Consider the following 13639-nt stretch of genomic DNA (forward strand, 5'->3'; position numbering starts at 1 on the left):
AGATTTAAATAAAATCTCAAGGGCTGGGCATGGCGGCTCACCCTGAAATCCCAGCACTGCGGGAGGCTTAGGTGGGAGGATCTCTTGAGTCCAGGAGTTCAAGAGCAACTTGAACAACATGGTGAGACCCCCATCTCCGAAGAAAAGAAGAAAGAAGAAGAAGAAGAAGAAGAAGAAGAAGAAGAAGAAGAAGAGGAAGAAGAAGAGGGAGGGGGAGGGGGAGGGGGAGGAAAAAAGAAAGAAAGAGAAACAAAGAAAAGAAATTTTAAAAATGAACTTGAGGTGGCAGGATGGCTTGAGGCCAGGAGATCGAGACCAGCCTAGGCCACATGAGCAGACTCGGTGCCAACAAAAAAAATTAGAAAATTAACCAGGTGTGATAAGTCATCTGCAGTACCAGCTAATCAGGAGGCTGAGGAAGGAGGATCACTCGAGCCCAGGAGTTTGAGGTTTCATTGAGCTATGATAGCACCATTGCACTCCAGCCTGGGCGCGAGAGAGACTCTATCTCTAAAAAGAAAAAAATAAATAAACGAAACAAAGCAAACCAACCAACCAAACAAAACCAAAAAATTCACACAGGCACACACACACACACACACACACACAGACACCCAACACCAAAAGCAAAAAAACCCTCGGGGCTTTCTTGTTTATGAGTTAGCTCTGCCAGGAGGTGGGGTGGACTTAGGGGAGGAGAGGGTTGTTGCATTTCAACTTTTACTCTCATCACAGACGTGCAGATCCATGAACGCTGAGGTCAGGCTGCAGAGGTGATGCAGAGATAATTGCTTTGCCCCTCCTAGTGGTGGAGTTGGTTTTCACATTCTCCATCCAAGCTGCGCCTTTGACAGAAATGGAGCAAGCCCTCCCTCCACGTGGGGCATTGCTTCTAAAGCAATGAATAGCTTGAGGTGACAGAGGCGAAACTGATTGTCCTTGAGATGGGACTGCAATAGAAATCTGGGCAGCCCGAACAGACACCCAGCGCTCCAGCCACCAGCGGGGCCGCCCGGGCGTCCCCGGCTCTAGACCAGCCGCGAGGAGGCGCAGCGAGAGCGCTGGTCCCCGCCCGCGGCCGGAGGAGGGCTAGAGCGCCTGGGCCAGCCCCCCGAGCCGGCTGGGCGGGTGGGCGAGCGCGAGCAGACGCCGGGCACTGTCACCGCGGGTGCGCCGAGCGCACCGACCCGGGACGCAGGCAGCTGGGGACCGCCAGATTCCACCAGCTCCCCTTGCCCCGCAGGGGTCCTCGGCTCGCGCTCCTGGGTAACAGCCACCGGGGCGGAGGGAGATGTCGCCCGGGGCCAGCCGCGGTCCCCGGGGAAGCCAGGCGCCGCTGATCGCGCCCCTCTGCTGCGCCGCGGCCGCGCTGGGGATGATGCTGTGGTCCCCCGCCTCTCAGGCGTTCAACCTGGACGTGGAAAAGCTCACGGTGTACAGCGGCCCCAAGGACAGCTACTTCGGCTACGCCGTGGACTTCCACATACCAGACGCCCGCACGTAAGTCGCCCGACCCGGGGAGGTGCGCGCGGGGGCGAAGGCGCTCCCGGGTCAGGTCCCAGCCGCTCTGCCGTACAGTCCCCGCAGCCTGGGATCCCCGTCCTGCCGCCTGCCCGGGGTCCCGTCCCTCTCCCCGCCACCAGCCCCTTCTCTCCCCTGCCGTGCTAGATGTGCCTTGTGAACTTTGAGCTAGAGACACGCCGCTTGCATAGAACACGCAAGTCCTGGGTGTTCCGGGTACCAAGACGCACGCATCCTACAAGGAGAGAACAGGACCCAGAAGACCAAAGCCAGTTAAAACCGCGACCACGGCGAGGTCTGTTTATGCAGAGCCTGTAGCCATTGCGTCTGGGCGAAAGAGCTGTCGGCTATCAGCAGATGGGCTCTGTCCTTGGCTTCCTCCCACCCCACCCCCTTCTCTCATCTCACTGTACCCACAGAGCTCCACCTAGAGAAGCAGGACCGTTTGCACTCTTGCAAACCAGGTTGCGGACCCCCACAGGTTTCCAAGAGGAAATCAAGTTTGACAGTCGGTCCTCATCATAAATACATTCCTGCCCTCCACCCCTGCCCCAGTGTCCCCGGGCAGGAGGCTACAGAGACTGCATTGCATGCGCACGCTTTTGTGGCGCCCAAAGAGTGACTTTCTCCAACCCTTTTGCAGAGCGAGTGTCTTGGTGGGGGCGCCCAAAGCCAACACCAGCCAGCCCGATATCGTGGAAGGGGGAGCCGTCTATTACTGTCCTTGGCCCTCGGAGGGGTCTGCGCAGTGCAGGCAGATACCGTTTGACACCACCAGTAAGTGAGATTTGTCCTTCTAAGCTGCGGGCCTGGGTTTGGAAGAACCAGGGCCATCCCAGAGGCGACTTCCCGCTGTCTTGGTGCGGTGCGCCTTTAGCTTGTCCGATGTGTCCGTGTTGTGGGCTGTGTGGGTCTCTAGAGAAATCAGTTTTTTCAACTCTCAGTTAAGTGAAGGAAGATGTTTAGTGAACCCTAGAGAAAGGACACTATTTTGACCCTGAGTGTTTGGATGCATCCTGGCAATTCCTGTTTCTTTACCGTTCTGAGATGAGCATTTTCAGAGTGAGTGGATGTTTTGGAGAAATACAAAAACTACGTCCTAACTTTGACTGTGGAGAGAATTTGGTTGCTTCTTAAGGACAGATCTGGAAAAAGAGAGATCCTTAGCATTTCCAATACCCAAGCTCCGGAGGCAGGACTTAGCTGCCGCAGACCCAGACATCACTCCGTGTTGCTGTTTAATTCCTTACAGAAAGAAAGAAAGAATTTTCTTTCAAAGTATTAGACATTGGATACAAACTAGTGCAGGCAGAGTGTGGATGGATTACATTCATTTCCAAAATCCCTAGACAGATGTTTCTTATTTAATTAAAGGGAAAATACATTTTAAACAATTCAGTCTGGTTATGTTTCCTCTGGTGTTTTCTCCTTAGAGCCTGAGAAAATAATTTAAATGCAATGCTTTCAAAAACATTAACACCGAATGCTTTAATTTTTACCACCAAAACTTTATGAATTCAAAAGGTATATATTATCAGAAAGCAAATATCTCTTTCCAGAAAAATGCGAATACGTCACCCTGAATAATGGTCCTTGATAAATTATCATTTAAAATACCTTTTGTACCACACAACTATTCTACGACATCATACTTGATTTCTTTGATTTTTAATTGTTTGATTAGTGTGTATATGGAATTTATGCAGAATATTTTCACAGAATTTCAATGAAATTGGCTGGATGATATTTACCTGTTACTATAATTTATATCTTTTATGTTAAAGGAGAAAACAATTTCAGTTTCATAAATATGAAAATATTTCAAAGCAAAACATACTATGCAAGCATTACCTTGAATTATGACCAAATTAGGAAAGTATTTCATAAAAGCATTGGAAAATTATATTTTTATCATGCCTGTCTATATATGGTCACAATAGCTTATCATTTTATTAAATATTCTGTTATTTTATACCAGTTTTTATAAGCTTTTACTTTTAAATTTGAGTATTAGCAACCTGGAAGATTAAACCTTTTGATGTTAATTTGTGACAGAAATCTTTTAATTAGTTATTTTATCAAGACTTGAGACACTTTCTAGCTACTGCTCTCTGGTTTAAGAATAAGCTTCCTAAATCGGAAGAATTAAACATTTAAACATAAAATTAATGCCATTTTAATAATTCATACCCAAATCATTTGTATTTTTTTTTTTTTGAGACAGAGTCTCGCTCTGTCGCCCAGGCTGGAGTGCAGTGGCGCGATCTCGGCTCACTGCAAGCTCCGCCTCCCGGGTTCACGCCATTGTCCTGCCTCAGCCTCTCCGAGTAGCTGGGACTACAGGCGCCCGCCACCACGCCCGGCTAATTTTTTTTTTTTTTTTTTTTTTTTTTGCATTTTTAGTAGAGACGGGGTTTCACCGTGGTCTCGATCTCCTGACCTCGTGATCTGCCCGCCTCGGCCTCCCAAAGTGCTGGGATTACAAGCGTGAGCCACCGCGCCGGGCCAATCATTTGTATTTTTGAAAGTATTTTAAGGCAGGCCAAATAAAGACATGAATCATTGACATTATTTGAATTTCCATTAAGGAAAGTATATTTTGAGACATGGTTGATGTGTTTTCACCAAGAAGCAATTTATGGTCGTGGAAAAGAATTTAATAGTCTTCTTGTGTAGTCTCATAACATATGAAATCAGGATCTGATTAGTATATTTTTCTTTTGATAAAGGAAGAATCAATGTCTGCCCAGATAAGTTACAACTGACTTACTTTGTAAGTACTCATCCCAATAGATGTCATAGGCCGATAGATTAAAGACCAGAGAATTCAGATGTCAACTATGAATTTTAAAAAAACTGATCCTAACTGAAAATTTTCAATATTAAATTACAATATGTAGGCCAGGCACGGTGGCTCATGCCTATAATTCCAGCACTTTGGGAGGCCGAGGCAGGTGGATCACTTGAGGTCAGGAGTTCAAGATCAGCCTGACCAACATGGTGAAACCCCGTCTCTACTAAAAATACACAATCAGCTGGGCGTAAGGGTGTAATCCCAGCTACTTGGGAGGCTGAGGCAGGAGAATCGCCTGAACCCAAGAGGGAGAGGTTGCAGTTAGCCAAGATTGCGCCATTGCACTCCAGCCTGGGCAACAAGAGCGAAAATCCATCTCAAAAAAAAAAAAAAAAAAAATACAATAGGTTATATTTTCCAAGTTCATTCTAAAGCAATTGCTTGAAGCCTTGAATTCACTCTCCCATACAGAACTAATGCTGACAGATGTGCTTTGGTTTCCAGAATAGCCCACAGGAATGCACTTAACCCTTACTGTAGCTGAATTATATTTGCAGTAAAACAGTAGGGGACAAACTAGAACAAGTGGGCAATTAAATAGAAAAATAATGTCCAGAAAAGGTCAGTGTTACTTGGAGAACACAATGTCCTCTTTTGTGTAGGTTAGGAAAATGTCTAGATATCTCAAAGGGCTTTAGAGATTGATGCTGCTCATTCCACACTATGTCTTATTTTACTTCCAAATATATAGTGGTTTACTTGATAAATAGATGAATACACTAATCCTACTATTATACTTACCAACTACAATCATAATAATTTCAGAATTCATAAATGGAACAAAGTGAGGGAAAGAAAGGAGGAGAAAAATCAACGTTCCTGAAATAATTGAACAGGAAATTTAAAAAGCAAGGCAGGAAAGGCTACACAACTTTGTGAGAAATGAATGGTCCATGACGGAATGAACAACGCTGTGACCTGTGAAAGACAGGGAGGTCCCACTCGGAGAGGAGAAAGGAATCGTTGGGAAAAGAAAGTTCCCCATGTTGGCCATCAGGGGGTACTGTGGGCCCAGAAACCTTGATTGCCAGTGGGAATGGCCTGAAAATGGGTGTGGGGAAGGAATCCACAGGGTCACAGCTCAGGTGTTTTCTACCAAGTGGTTGCTCACCCGCTATACCTCATCTGTGCCAATTGCTTTGTCCTTATACCCTCAGACAGTGGAACTGGCAGTGGCGGCTACTTGACGCAAAGCTGTGCAAGTGAAGAAGGCACAGCAGATGCCACAGTAGCTATTTCCAATCTGAACATCAGCTTTGTGGACAAAGTGGAATGTTAAAACCAAAGATTAAAGGTGGAAACAGACATCACTGGTTCTGGGTCCTGAAGTCGGCGTTGCCAGAGGCATCCCATTTATAGATCGCTACCATGTACCAGACACTATACACACATTGTTTCTACTACATAAAACAAATCAAAACAACGATGTAAAACTCATTCTGTAAATAAGGAAACCGACATCAAAGGTCTACCCAAGACCGTACAGTGGTAGGCAGTAGAGGCAGCACTGGAATAGAGGTCTGCCCAGTTTGCAGCCTGCTTCTTCCCCTCACCTTCCTTCCAGAAATGGGGAGAGGACTGACCCTGACAAACTGCAAGTTCGGGATTATGACTAAGCCCCTAGGGAGCTTTGGAAGGCTATATTCACCTTCCCTCCCACTCCTCCATTCCCCTACTCTAACAGTGGCTTTACAATTCCATTTTAAATGATTCTCCAGAGAAGGGTTGAAAAGGATAAGCAGTTTTGGTAGAAGCATTGTAGAAGCAGGGTTTGTCTTGGTAGGAATGATGGGTCCCATGTGGCCCTGGTTTGCTCAGACTCCCGCAGAATGCCCCTTCACGGTCTCCGATAAGCTGCCTCCTGAGTTACTCTCCACTCAGTGCCAGTAATGTATTGTTCTCCCCCCGCAAAAAGGAAGAAAAGTTCTCTGCTTTAAGTAAGTAGTGGCCCCAAATTGACATCCGCATAATGGAGTGTGATGTGTCAGGCATAAAAATGTATATTGCAAATATTCATCTGTCAAGACATCAGTGACTTTCCTGGTCTTTTACCCTACTTTTACTACGACATCTGAATTCAAAACATCCTAAGTAAATTTGACCTTTCAGTGAAGTTGTTTCAACTTGTTCAGGTCCCTGGGGTGTCTAGAACTGGGTATTCTGCTCTGATAACCAACTAAATTCTCTCAGCTTAGACTTTGAAGGAGACAGCCCTATAACTGAGTTCCAGAATCCAGTTGAGATCCTGTTCCTCCGTGTATTTAAGGTCAATTGCCATTTTCTAAAAACTGCCTTTCAGGTTTTTTTTTTCATGAAATAATCATTATTTATTTTATTTTCACCTTATCATATAACTTGATTTTTTTTAACATTTCTCATGATAAATACAAAAATAGAGGAAGCTTGCACTAGCCCAGCACTTCAAATGCTTGAATACTAGAAGCATATGCTGGTGGGGGAGGTGCAAAGAGTAGATAATTTTCCTGCTCTGTACAAAATCAAGGGGTTCCAAAAAAGCACTTCTCTCATCTCCCTTCTGTTTTTCCCTCTTTACTTCAATAGAATAAAATTCCTCCTATCACCAAAATGGTTTCTTTCACTTTTGTCTCAGGAACTCTTTAAACTGTGCCCCATGTCTTGAAGAGTTTAAAATATCACACCTGCCTAATTCATGCCTCTCGCTTCTGTATCTATTCCAAGGTTCCCTTTCTTCTTTTTCCTACATTTTCTAAACCAATGCATGGGTTACAGAATGTTAGGTTGTAACCCTTCTGCTAAAAGGGAAAACGAATGAGACAATGAAACAGACTGTCACCTTTGGAATAATGAAGAGCAAATTGCAACATAGTTCCAAAGTATAGCATACAAGTATTTGATTGTTTTAAATGCTCAAGTAAAATGTTTGAGGAAAAAGGTGATGTGTGCTAATTAATTATGATAATCATCAAAACACTAATAATGACAGAGAAGCAATACAGCTGGGAACCAGTCACAATTAGGAGCCCACATAAGAAGCTGACAGGAAGAGGTAGGAGGTGCCATTGAGATTTGGAAGTCATCTGAGAAAGACTACTAGAATTTGCCTGGCCTCACCTTAGTATCTCTGTGTTAAAAAAAAAAAAAAAAAAAAAAAGAAAGAAAGAAAAAGAAAAGAAAAGAAAACTTAAAATGGAAGACAATTGGGTTAGGATATTTCAAAGCTCTGGATGACAAGGTTTTTGTTGGAATTGCGGGAGACCGGAAGCCTTTGTTTTGGGGGGTCTGTTTTATTTTGTGTTGAGTGATCCCACAATGAGAAGCAGCTTAAAGCATCTGGTTCTGCAACTGGCATAGGGTTGTTTTTTGATAGTGTTCGGTGTGCCCTTTTTCTCATGTGAGGGTTGGGAAACATATTGACTGCATGAGTCTTGCCTTTCTAGTTTCCCCAGAAAGAAATCAGTTTTTGTTCAGGAACAAAGAAAAGAAAAATGTAGGTTAGAGCTACCCCAGTAAATGACAGAGGAAATAACTTAAGTGTGACAGGACTTAGGGACAGGAGAAATCTGTGCTCTAATACGTTCAGTTGGAAGATTACAAAGGTGGGGGAAGAGGCAAGCCCAAAGATAACCTCCTCTTTTCAAGACTTAACAATGAGAGTAAGTTTTGCTACTCAGAAAAAAAGAAGCAGCGTGTGCACACACGCGCACACCACAATATTTGCAGAAATCTTCCTCTGCTAAGTGCTGATCCAATTGAGTCATCAAAGGTGGTTTAGCTGGATGTCTTACTTATTATTCTAGAAGCAATTCATGATGGCTACTATGCCTGGATATATTGGCATGACAGAGGCAACCATCATCCCTAAATTTCTCTCTGTTGGTTCAGACTTCATGCAACAGAACACAACTGAACCTTGATATGAGAAGGGAGGAGGCAGTGGTCCCTACGGCCCACAGCAACTGAGGAAGCAATTAGAAAAAGGAAATCCTTGAAACTCCAACTAGAAATGGGAAACAGATCTGCTGTATGGCTAGTTGAGCAGTATGAGCATTAGGCACCCGTTGCTTAATCTGCAAAATTCTTTCAAGAAGCTGGAAGTCTGTGTGAGGGAACAGGCTTCAAGGTTCTTGGCAGGAATATTCCATGTAGGCTCTGCAGCATGCTGGGAGAAATGGCTTGAAATTGTCTTGAAATAGTCTTGAAATTATTCTGAAAGGAAAAATGCACTTTTACATTTAAGCTGACAGGTTGAGCTGTGCACATTCAAACTTTACTTGTTAGTGTATAACGAGTCTTGTATCTGGGAATTGCATTGATGGAGAGAGTTGCCAACTTTACGAACAAGCTCAGCTCAGGGGTGCCCTGATGGATACCATGACAGTACACGAACATGGACTTTTTTTATTTTATTTTTATTTTTTTGAAATGGAGTCTGGTTCTGTCACCCAGGCTGGAGTGTAGTGGCACAATCTAAGCTCACTGCAACCTCCATCTCCCGGGTTAAAATGATTCTCCTGCCTCAGCCTCTCAAGTAGCTGGGATTAAGGTGCCCAATGCCATGCCCAGCTAATTGTGTGATGATTTTTTTTTTTTTTTTTGTATTTTTAGTAGAGACAGGGTTTCACCATGTTGGCCAGGCTGGTCTTGAACTCCTGACTTCAAGTGATCTGCCTGCCTTGGCCTCTCAAAGTGCTGGGATTACAGGCATGAGCCGCCACACCCAGCCATTGAACATGGATTTTTGAGGAAGATAGTTGAAAGACTAATTAATTGGTTTTATTAAAAAAAAAAAAAAAAAAAAACACTTGGCCGGGCGCGGTGGCTCACGCTTGTAATCCCAGCACTTTGGGAGGCCGAGGCGGGCGGATCACGAGGTCAGGAGATCGAGACCACAGTGAAACCCCGTCTCTACTAAAAATACAAAAAATTAGCCGGGCGTGGTGGCGGGCGCCTGTAGTCCCAGCTACTCAGAGAGGCTGAGGCAGGAGAATGGCGTGAACCCGGGAGGCGGAGCTTGCAGTGAGCCGAGATTGCGCCACTGCACTCCAGCCTGGGTGACAGAACGAGACTCCGTCTCAAAAAAAAAAAAAACTCATTCATCCTTTAATCAGCAAGCATGTTCAAAGCATTTTAAAATAATTTTTATTTTTCAAAATTCTGCTTAATACATGTTTACAAAGAACATATTTATTGCATAAAGCAAGGTGTTCCTCCATAATGAAATCCTAAAATAGATTAAAGTAATTTCAATTCCAGGTTACATGATAAGGAGATTTAAGGTATGCAAGCTAATTGTGACTAAGTGATTTACACTTAAAACCAAACACATCTAATACACCAGCTATGGACTGCTATAGAATTCAGGTGGGCCACTCTTAGATGAATGTCACTAGATGGTCTGGAAGGAGTGCAGCTCCACCGCAATCCTGCTGAAAGCGCAGAGTTTAGCTTTGTGGTGTTTAGTGTATTGGCCCGAAGGTCTGCGAATTGAGAAACGTTCCTAGACCCATAAACACTGAAGAAAGTGACTATTTACCCTTTCTTTTTTTTGGGGGGGTAAAAGTAAGGTATAGATTATGAAAATAAGTCTTTATAGAAGTGATTTCCAGGCATTAGGAGTGGAAGAGAGGAGTTGATTCCAAAGGTGTAATAGCAGGGAATCTTTTGGGGGAGAGGTTGATGGAACTTTCTGTATCTTGATTGTGGTGGGGGATACATGACTGCCTGTATTTATCAAAACCCATGATGCTGTAGATCACCAAAAGTGGATTTTATAAATATGTAAATAAATAATCTATATTAATATGTAAATAAAATAAATGTATAGATAAATATGAACAAAAAGATGAGAAAAAACCTTTATGGAGAATGCAAGAAAGTTACATATTCGATACGATGATTAAATGTGGTTTTGTGGCTGTTGCTCTGAGCCCATGGGCAATAAGCTCTTAGGCTATGGGAGGGCCTGATATAACAACACCTGGGGGTGTAAAGACACATATCCCTGAGAAGCATAGGCCACTGCTCCTAAGTGAGGCTGAACGATTAGTCAGATCATCATGTAGGAACTTCTTCAACATTCTTTAAATAAAGGATCATATGTTCCAAATGTGTTTGATAAGAAGAGTGTGAATGCAAACACGTTGCATAAGAATATCTATGCATTCAATGAAGTGTTGTACTTGTGTCATTCCTATATCCTTATGAAATTCAGGCACAAAATTTCCTCATTGGTAGTCACTGAAGAGAGCTCACTTTAAACACATGATTGTAGTTATCACAATGAGTATAACGGCACTGCAGGGTATTTACTTAGAAACATTTGGTCAGTTTTCTTCTTCAGCTCTGATATTTAACATATGGACACAAATTTGAAGATGATATTGCAAAAAACCCTATATCAGTCTGCCCTGACTTCCAGGACATATTGACACCAGAGAGAAGGGCACACACCCCTGCTACAGGAACAGGTTTATTCAAGGACCTGACCCAGCCCACAGTATACGCAGCATCTCACCCCAGATACAGCAGTGGAAGCCAATCTCCTGTGGCCAGCTTGTAGCTCTATGCCAGTTGTCTCAGTTGTCAGAGCCTATGATTTCTCCAGATGTCGCCAGCCTATGCCTGCCCCCTCTTGCCTCGCTGGTTACACAACTGATCTCTTTGTCACAGTGCCACACAGCACAGTACAGCTGGTCTCTCTAGAGCACAGCAAACAACTCTTGCATACACACATGTTGCCACACACCCTGCACCATGTCCTCCTGCCTTCTTAGCCACCCAGGACATCTTATCTTCGAGAATGATTTTCTGATACTTCTAGTTTCTCTCCTCCTATAGTTCCCTCCAGGATACATGTTTCAGAAATTAACTCTAAAGTAGCTACAAATCCTTTTTTAAAAAGAAAGAAAAGGGGCACAACACTAAGTACATAATGTTTTTGAACAGCCTATATGTGGACAGTCAATCAAATTAGGCATAAAAGCACACAATTAAATATTATATAACCGTTAAAAATGAAGTCTACAAATAACCAAGATTAACATGAGAAGATTTTTGTTTCAATGGTAAATAAAAACATAAAAGTCAAAATTGTGTCTACAACTTCTTGAAAAATATAAGAAGGAAATTGTAATAAGAGACTATCTTTGGGAAATGTGATTAAAACTGTTTTTTTTCTCATGCATTTTTTTTCTTGTTTTCAAACCACGAACAAGTATTTATTTATGATCAGGAAAAATAATGAAAAAACTAAACAAAAAAAATTCTAAATGAAATGATTGAGGTCACTAAAGTGCTGTAAAGATAAACAATAAAAGATCAGAATTAAAGCTCTGGATTGGAAGATGGCAATCTTAGTTGTTCCCTCTCTTGTCTTGGGAGCTGACTGTTGACTGATTTAGAAATGCATTCATTTATATAAGGTACCTAGGTTCTAAAATACTAAAGACCAAGGGTATTTTCAGTAACAATATGTGTAAAAATAAGAAGATGCAGTATAAGTCTCACCTGTTTTCATTCTAGATTATCTTTAAAGATAGAAATATAGACCTATTCTGACATGGCAGTTTTAAGAGCTGTTTGTGTATGGAATAGCTTTTGAGTGTGTCTGAGTAAGATGAGCTTGCCAGAAGTTAATTCACAATCTATTTACACTGCAATCAGTTCACAAAACTTGTTATAAAAGCCCATAGGAAAGAAATCAAGAGTGACCATAGGTCCAGATAGTCCCATAGACCTCAAAATATGGAAGGCATTGGATAGAGTCAAGACATCCAGATAAACTCATGAAGTACTGTCAAAAATCATAGCATGCATTGGTGTTTAGTTCTTGCTCTGTTATATATAATAATGAGATTTTTCTTTCCTTTAAAACATTATATATGTGTTAAGGATGAGTTATAAAATCTACCTAGAGCATTTCTTCTGGGGTGCACCATTCTACTCAGTCCCAAGTAAGGTTTATAAATGTTCTGTAAAGGTGTGTCTGTTTACTAAGTAAACAGTGTGTCAACACACTTGCCAACAATCTTGGTTGAGCAGAGAAAAGTGAGAAGTTTCGGGGAGGAGAACTGACAGAATGAAAGCTGGAGCAGCATTTCTGAAAATCTCTTGCACATTATTCTTTTGCGCGAAAATGAACAAAAAAGGTTTTATGTCTAATGAGTTTGTAAATGGCCACATCTGCTCCCTTTCTATGACACTTACAATGCATATTCTCTTAGAAAAGGCACTAAAAATTCACAAACGAAAGCAACCTATTGGATCCATAGGATGGGGCCTTTGTTGACATTCATTATTTCTCCTCACATTTATGAGGCCAAAGCAGATCTGAATGGCTGTAGAAACAAATAACTCCGTATCTTTGGCTTAAAGCATCTAAGGTTTATTTCTTGCTCACGCTGTATGTTCAGTGTGATTTGATAGGGAGGCTTAGCCAGTTCAAGCCACACAGGGACCCAGCTTCATGGAGATTCCTTATTGGCACAGGTGTCTGAGATCACCCTAATTGGAAAAGGGGTATGTCCAATTGCACACTGTCTGTTACAGCTTCCACCTGGAATTGACATTTATTATTTAACATATTTTGTAGGCCAAACCATGCCTAGGAGGTTTGACATGCCAATTTGTTTAACTATGGAAAACTTTACTTATCTGCACCTATGGAAATTGTATCTACCATCTTTAAAAGAGCATGAGAAAGGAAATGCACATGAACAGATTGTCTTTGGGAAATGTGATTAAAACTTTTTTTTTTTATTTTGCAGGACATGTTTTTAGGACACTCAGTTCAAATACACAGTTATTGGGGGCTACAGTCTCAACCCCTTCACTTACGAACAGACACATGGCAAGGAGAGGATGTTTTTGTGAACAGATTCAAAGATATGAGTGAGACTTTTACACCAACACTCAGTCCCCCAACCTGTTCCACCTGGTCTCTATTGGAATTTTTTTTCTCTTTTCTTTTCATTTCTCTACTCCTGTGGTAGATTATCCATTCTTTACCACAAAGATTACCTGGGAAGACTGGATGACCTTCTTCCTTTCACTCTGGTTCCTCAGGTGACATATTATTAAATCCTAACACACTTTAACACACTTTTACTTATAAAAATGTCATCTAAGGGAGGAAAAGAGAGTTGAAAATAAAGCTTAGTGTTAGCAAATGGTAAAATTAAGTTTCAGGGGCTACTATTTGCAACATTGCACAGGCAGATGCTGTTCTTGACATGGAGTATGTCCACGAACAAAGCCTAAGACCTTGCCCCCTTGGACGGGGTT

At 42.5% G+C, this 13639-nt stretch overlaps 1 protein-coding gene across 2 annotated transcripts in view; it reads left to right on the top strand.

Moving 5' to 3' along the window:
- Positions 1 to 731: 731 nt before the first annotated feature.
- The window catches only part of ITGA8 (integrin subunit alpha 8), a 193316-nt gene continuing 180408 nt past the window's right edge, over positions 732 to 13639 (top strand). Inside the window, exons 1-2 of one of the 2 annotated variants that reach the window (XM_030819254.1) lie at positions 732 to 1500; positions 2165 to 2298. In XM_030819254.1, the coding sequence (XP_030675114.1) occupies positions 1292 to 1500; positions 2165 to 2298 (343 nt within the window). In that variant the 5' untranslated portion in view covers positions 732 to 1291. The remainder of the gene's footprint in view (positions 1501 to 2164; positions 2299 to 13639) is intronic. The other variant, XM_030819253.1, reaches the window with a different exon arrangement.

This window comes from Nomascus leucogenys, chromosome 9 (genome assembly GCF_006542625.1).
Source record: "Nomascus leucogenys isolate Asia chromosome 9, Asia_NLE_v1, whole genome shotgun sequence".
In the NCBI taxonomy this organism is placed as follows: Eukaryota; Metazoa; Chordata; class Mammalia; order Primates; family Hylobatidae; genus Nomascus; species Nomascus leucogenys.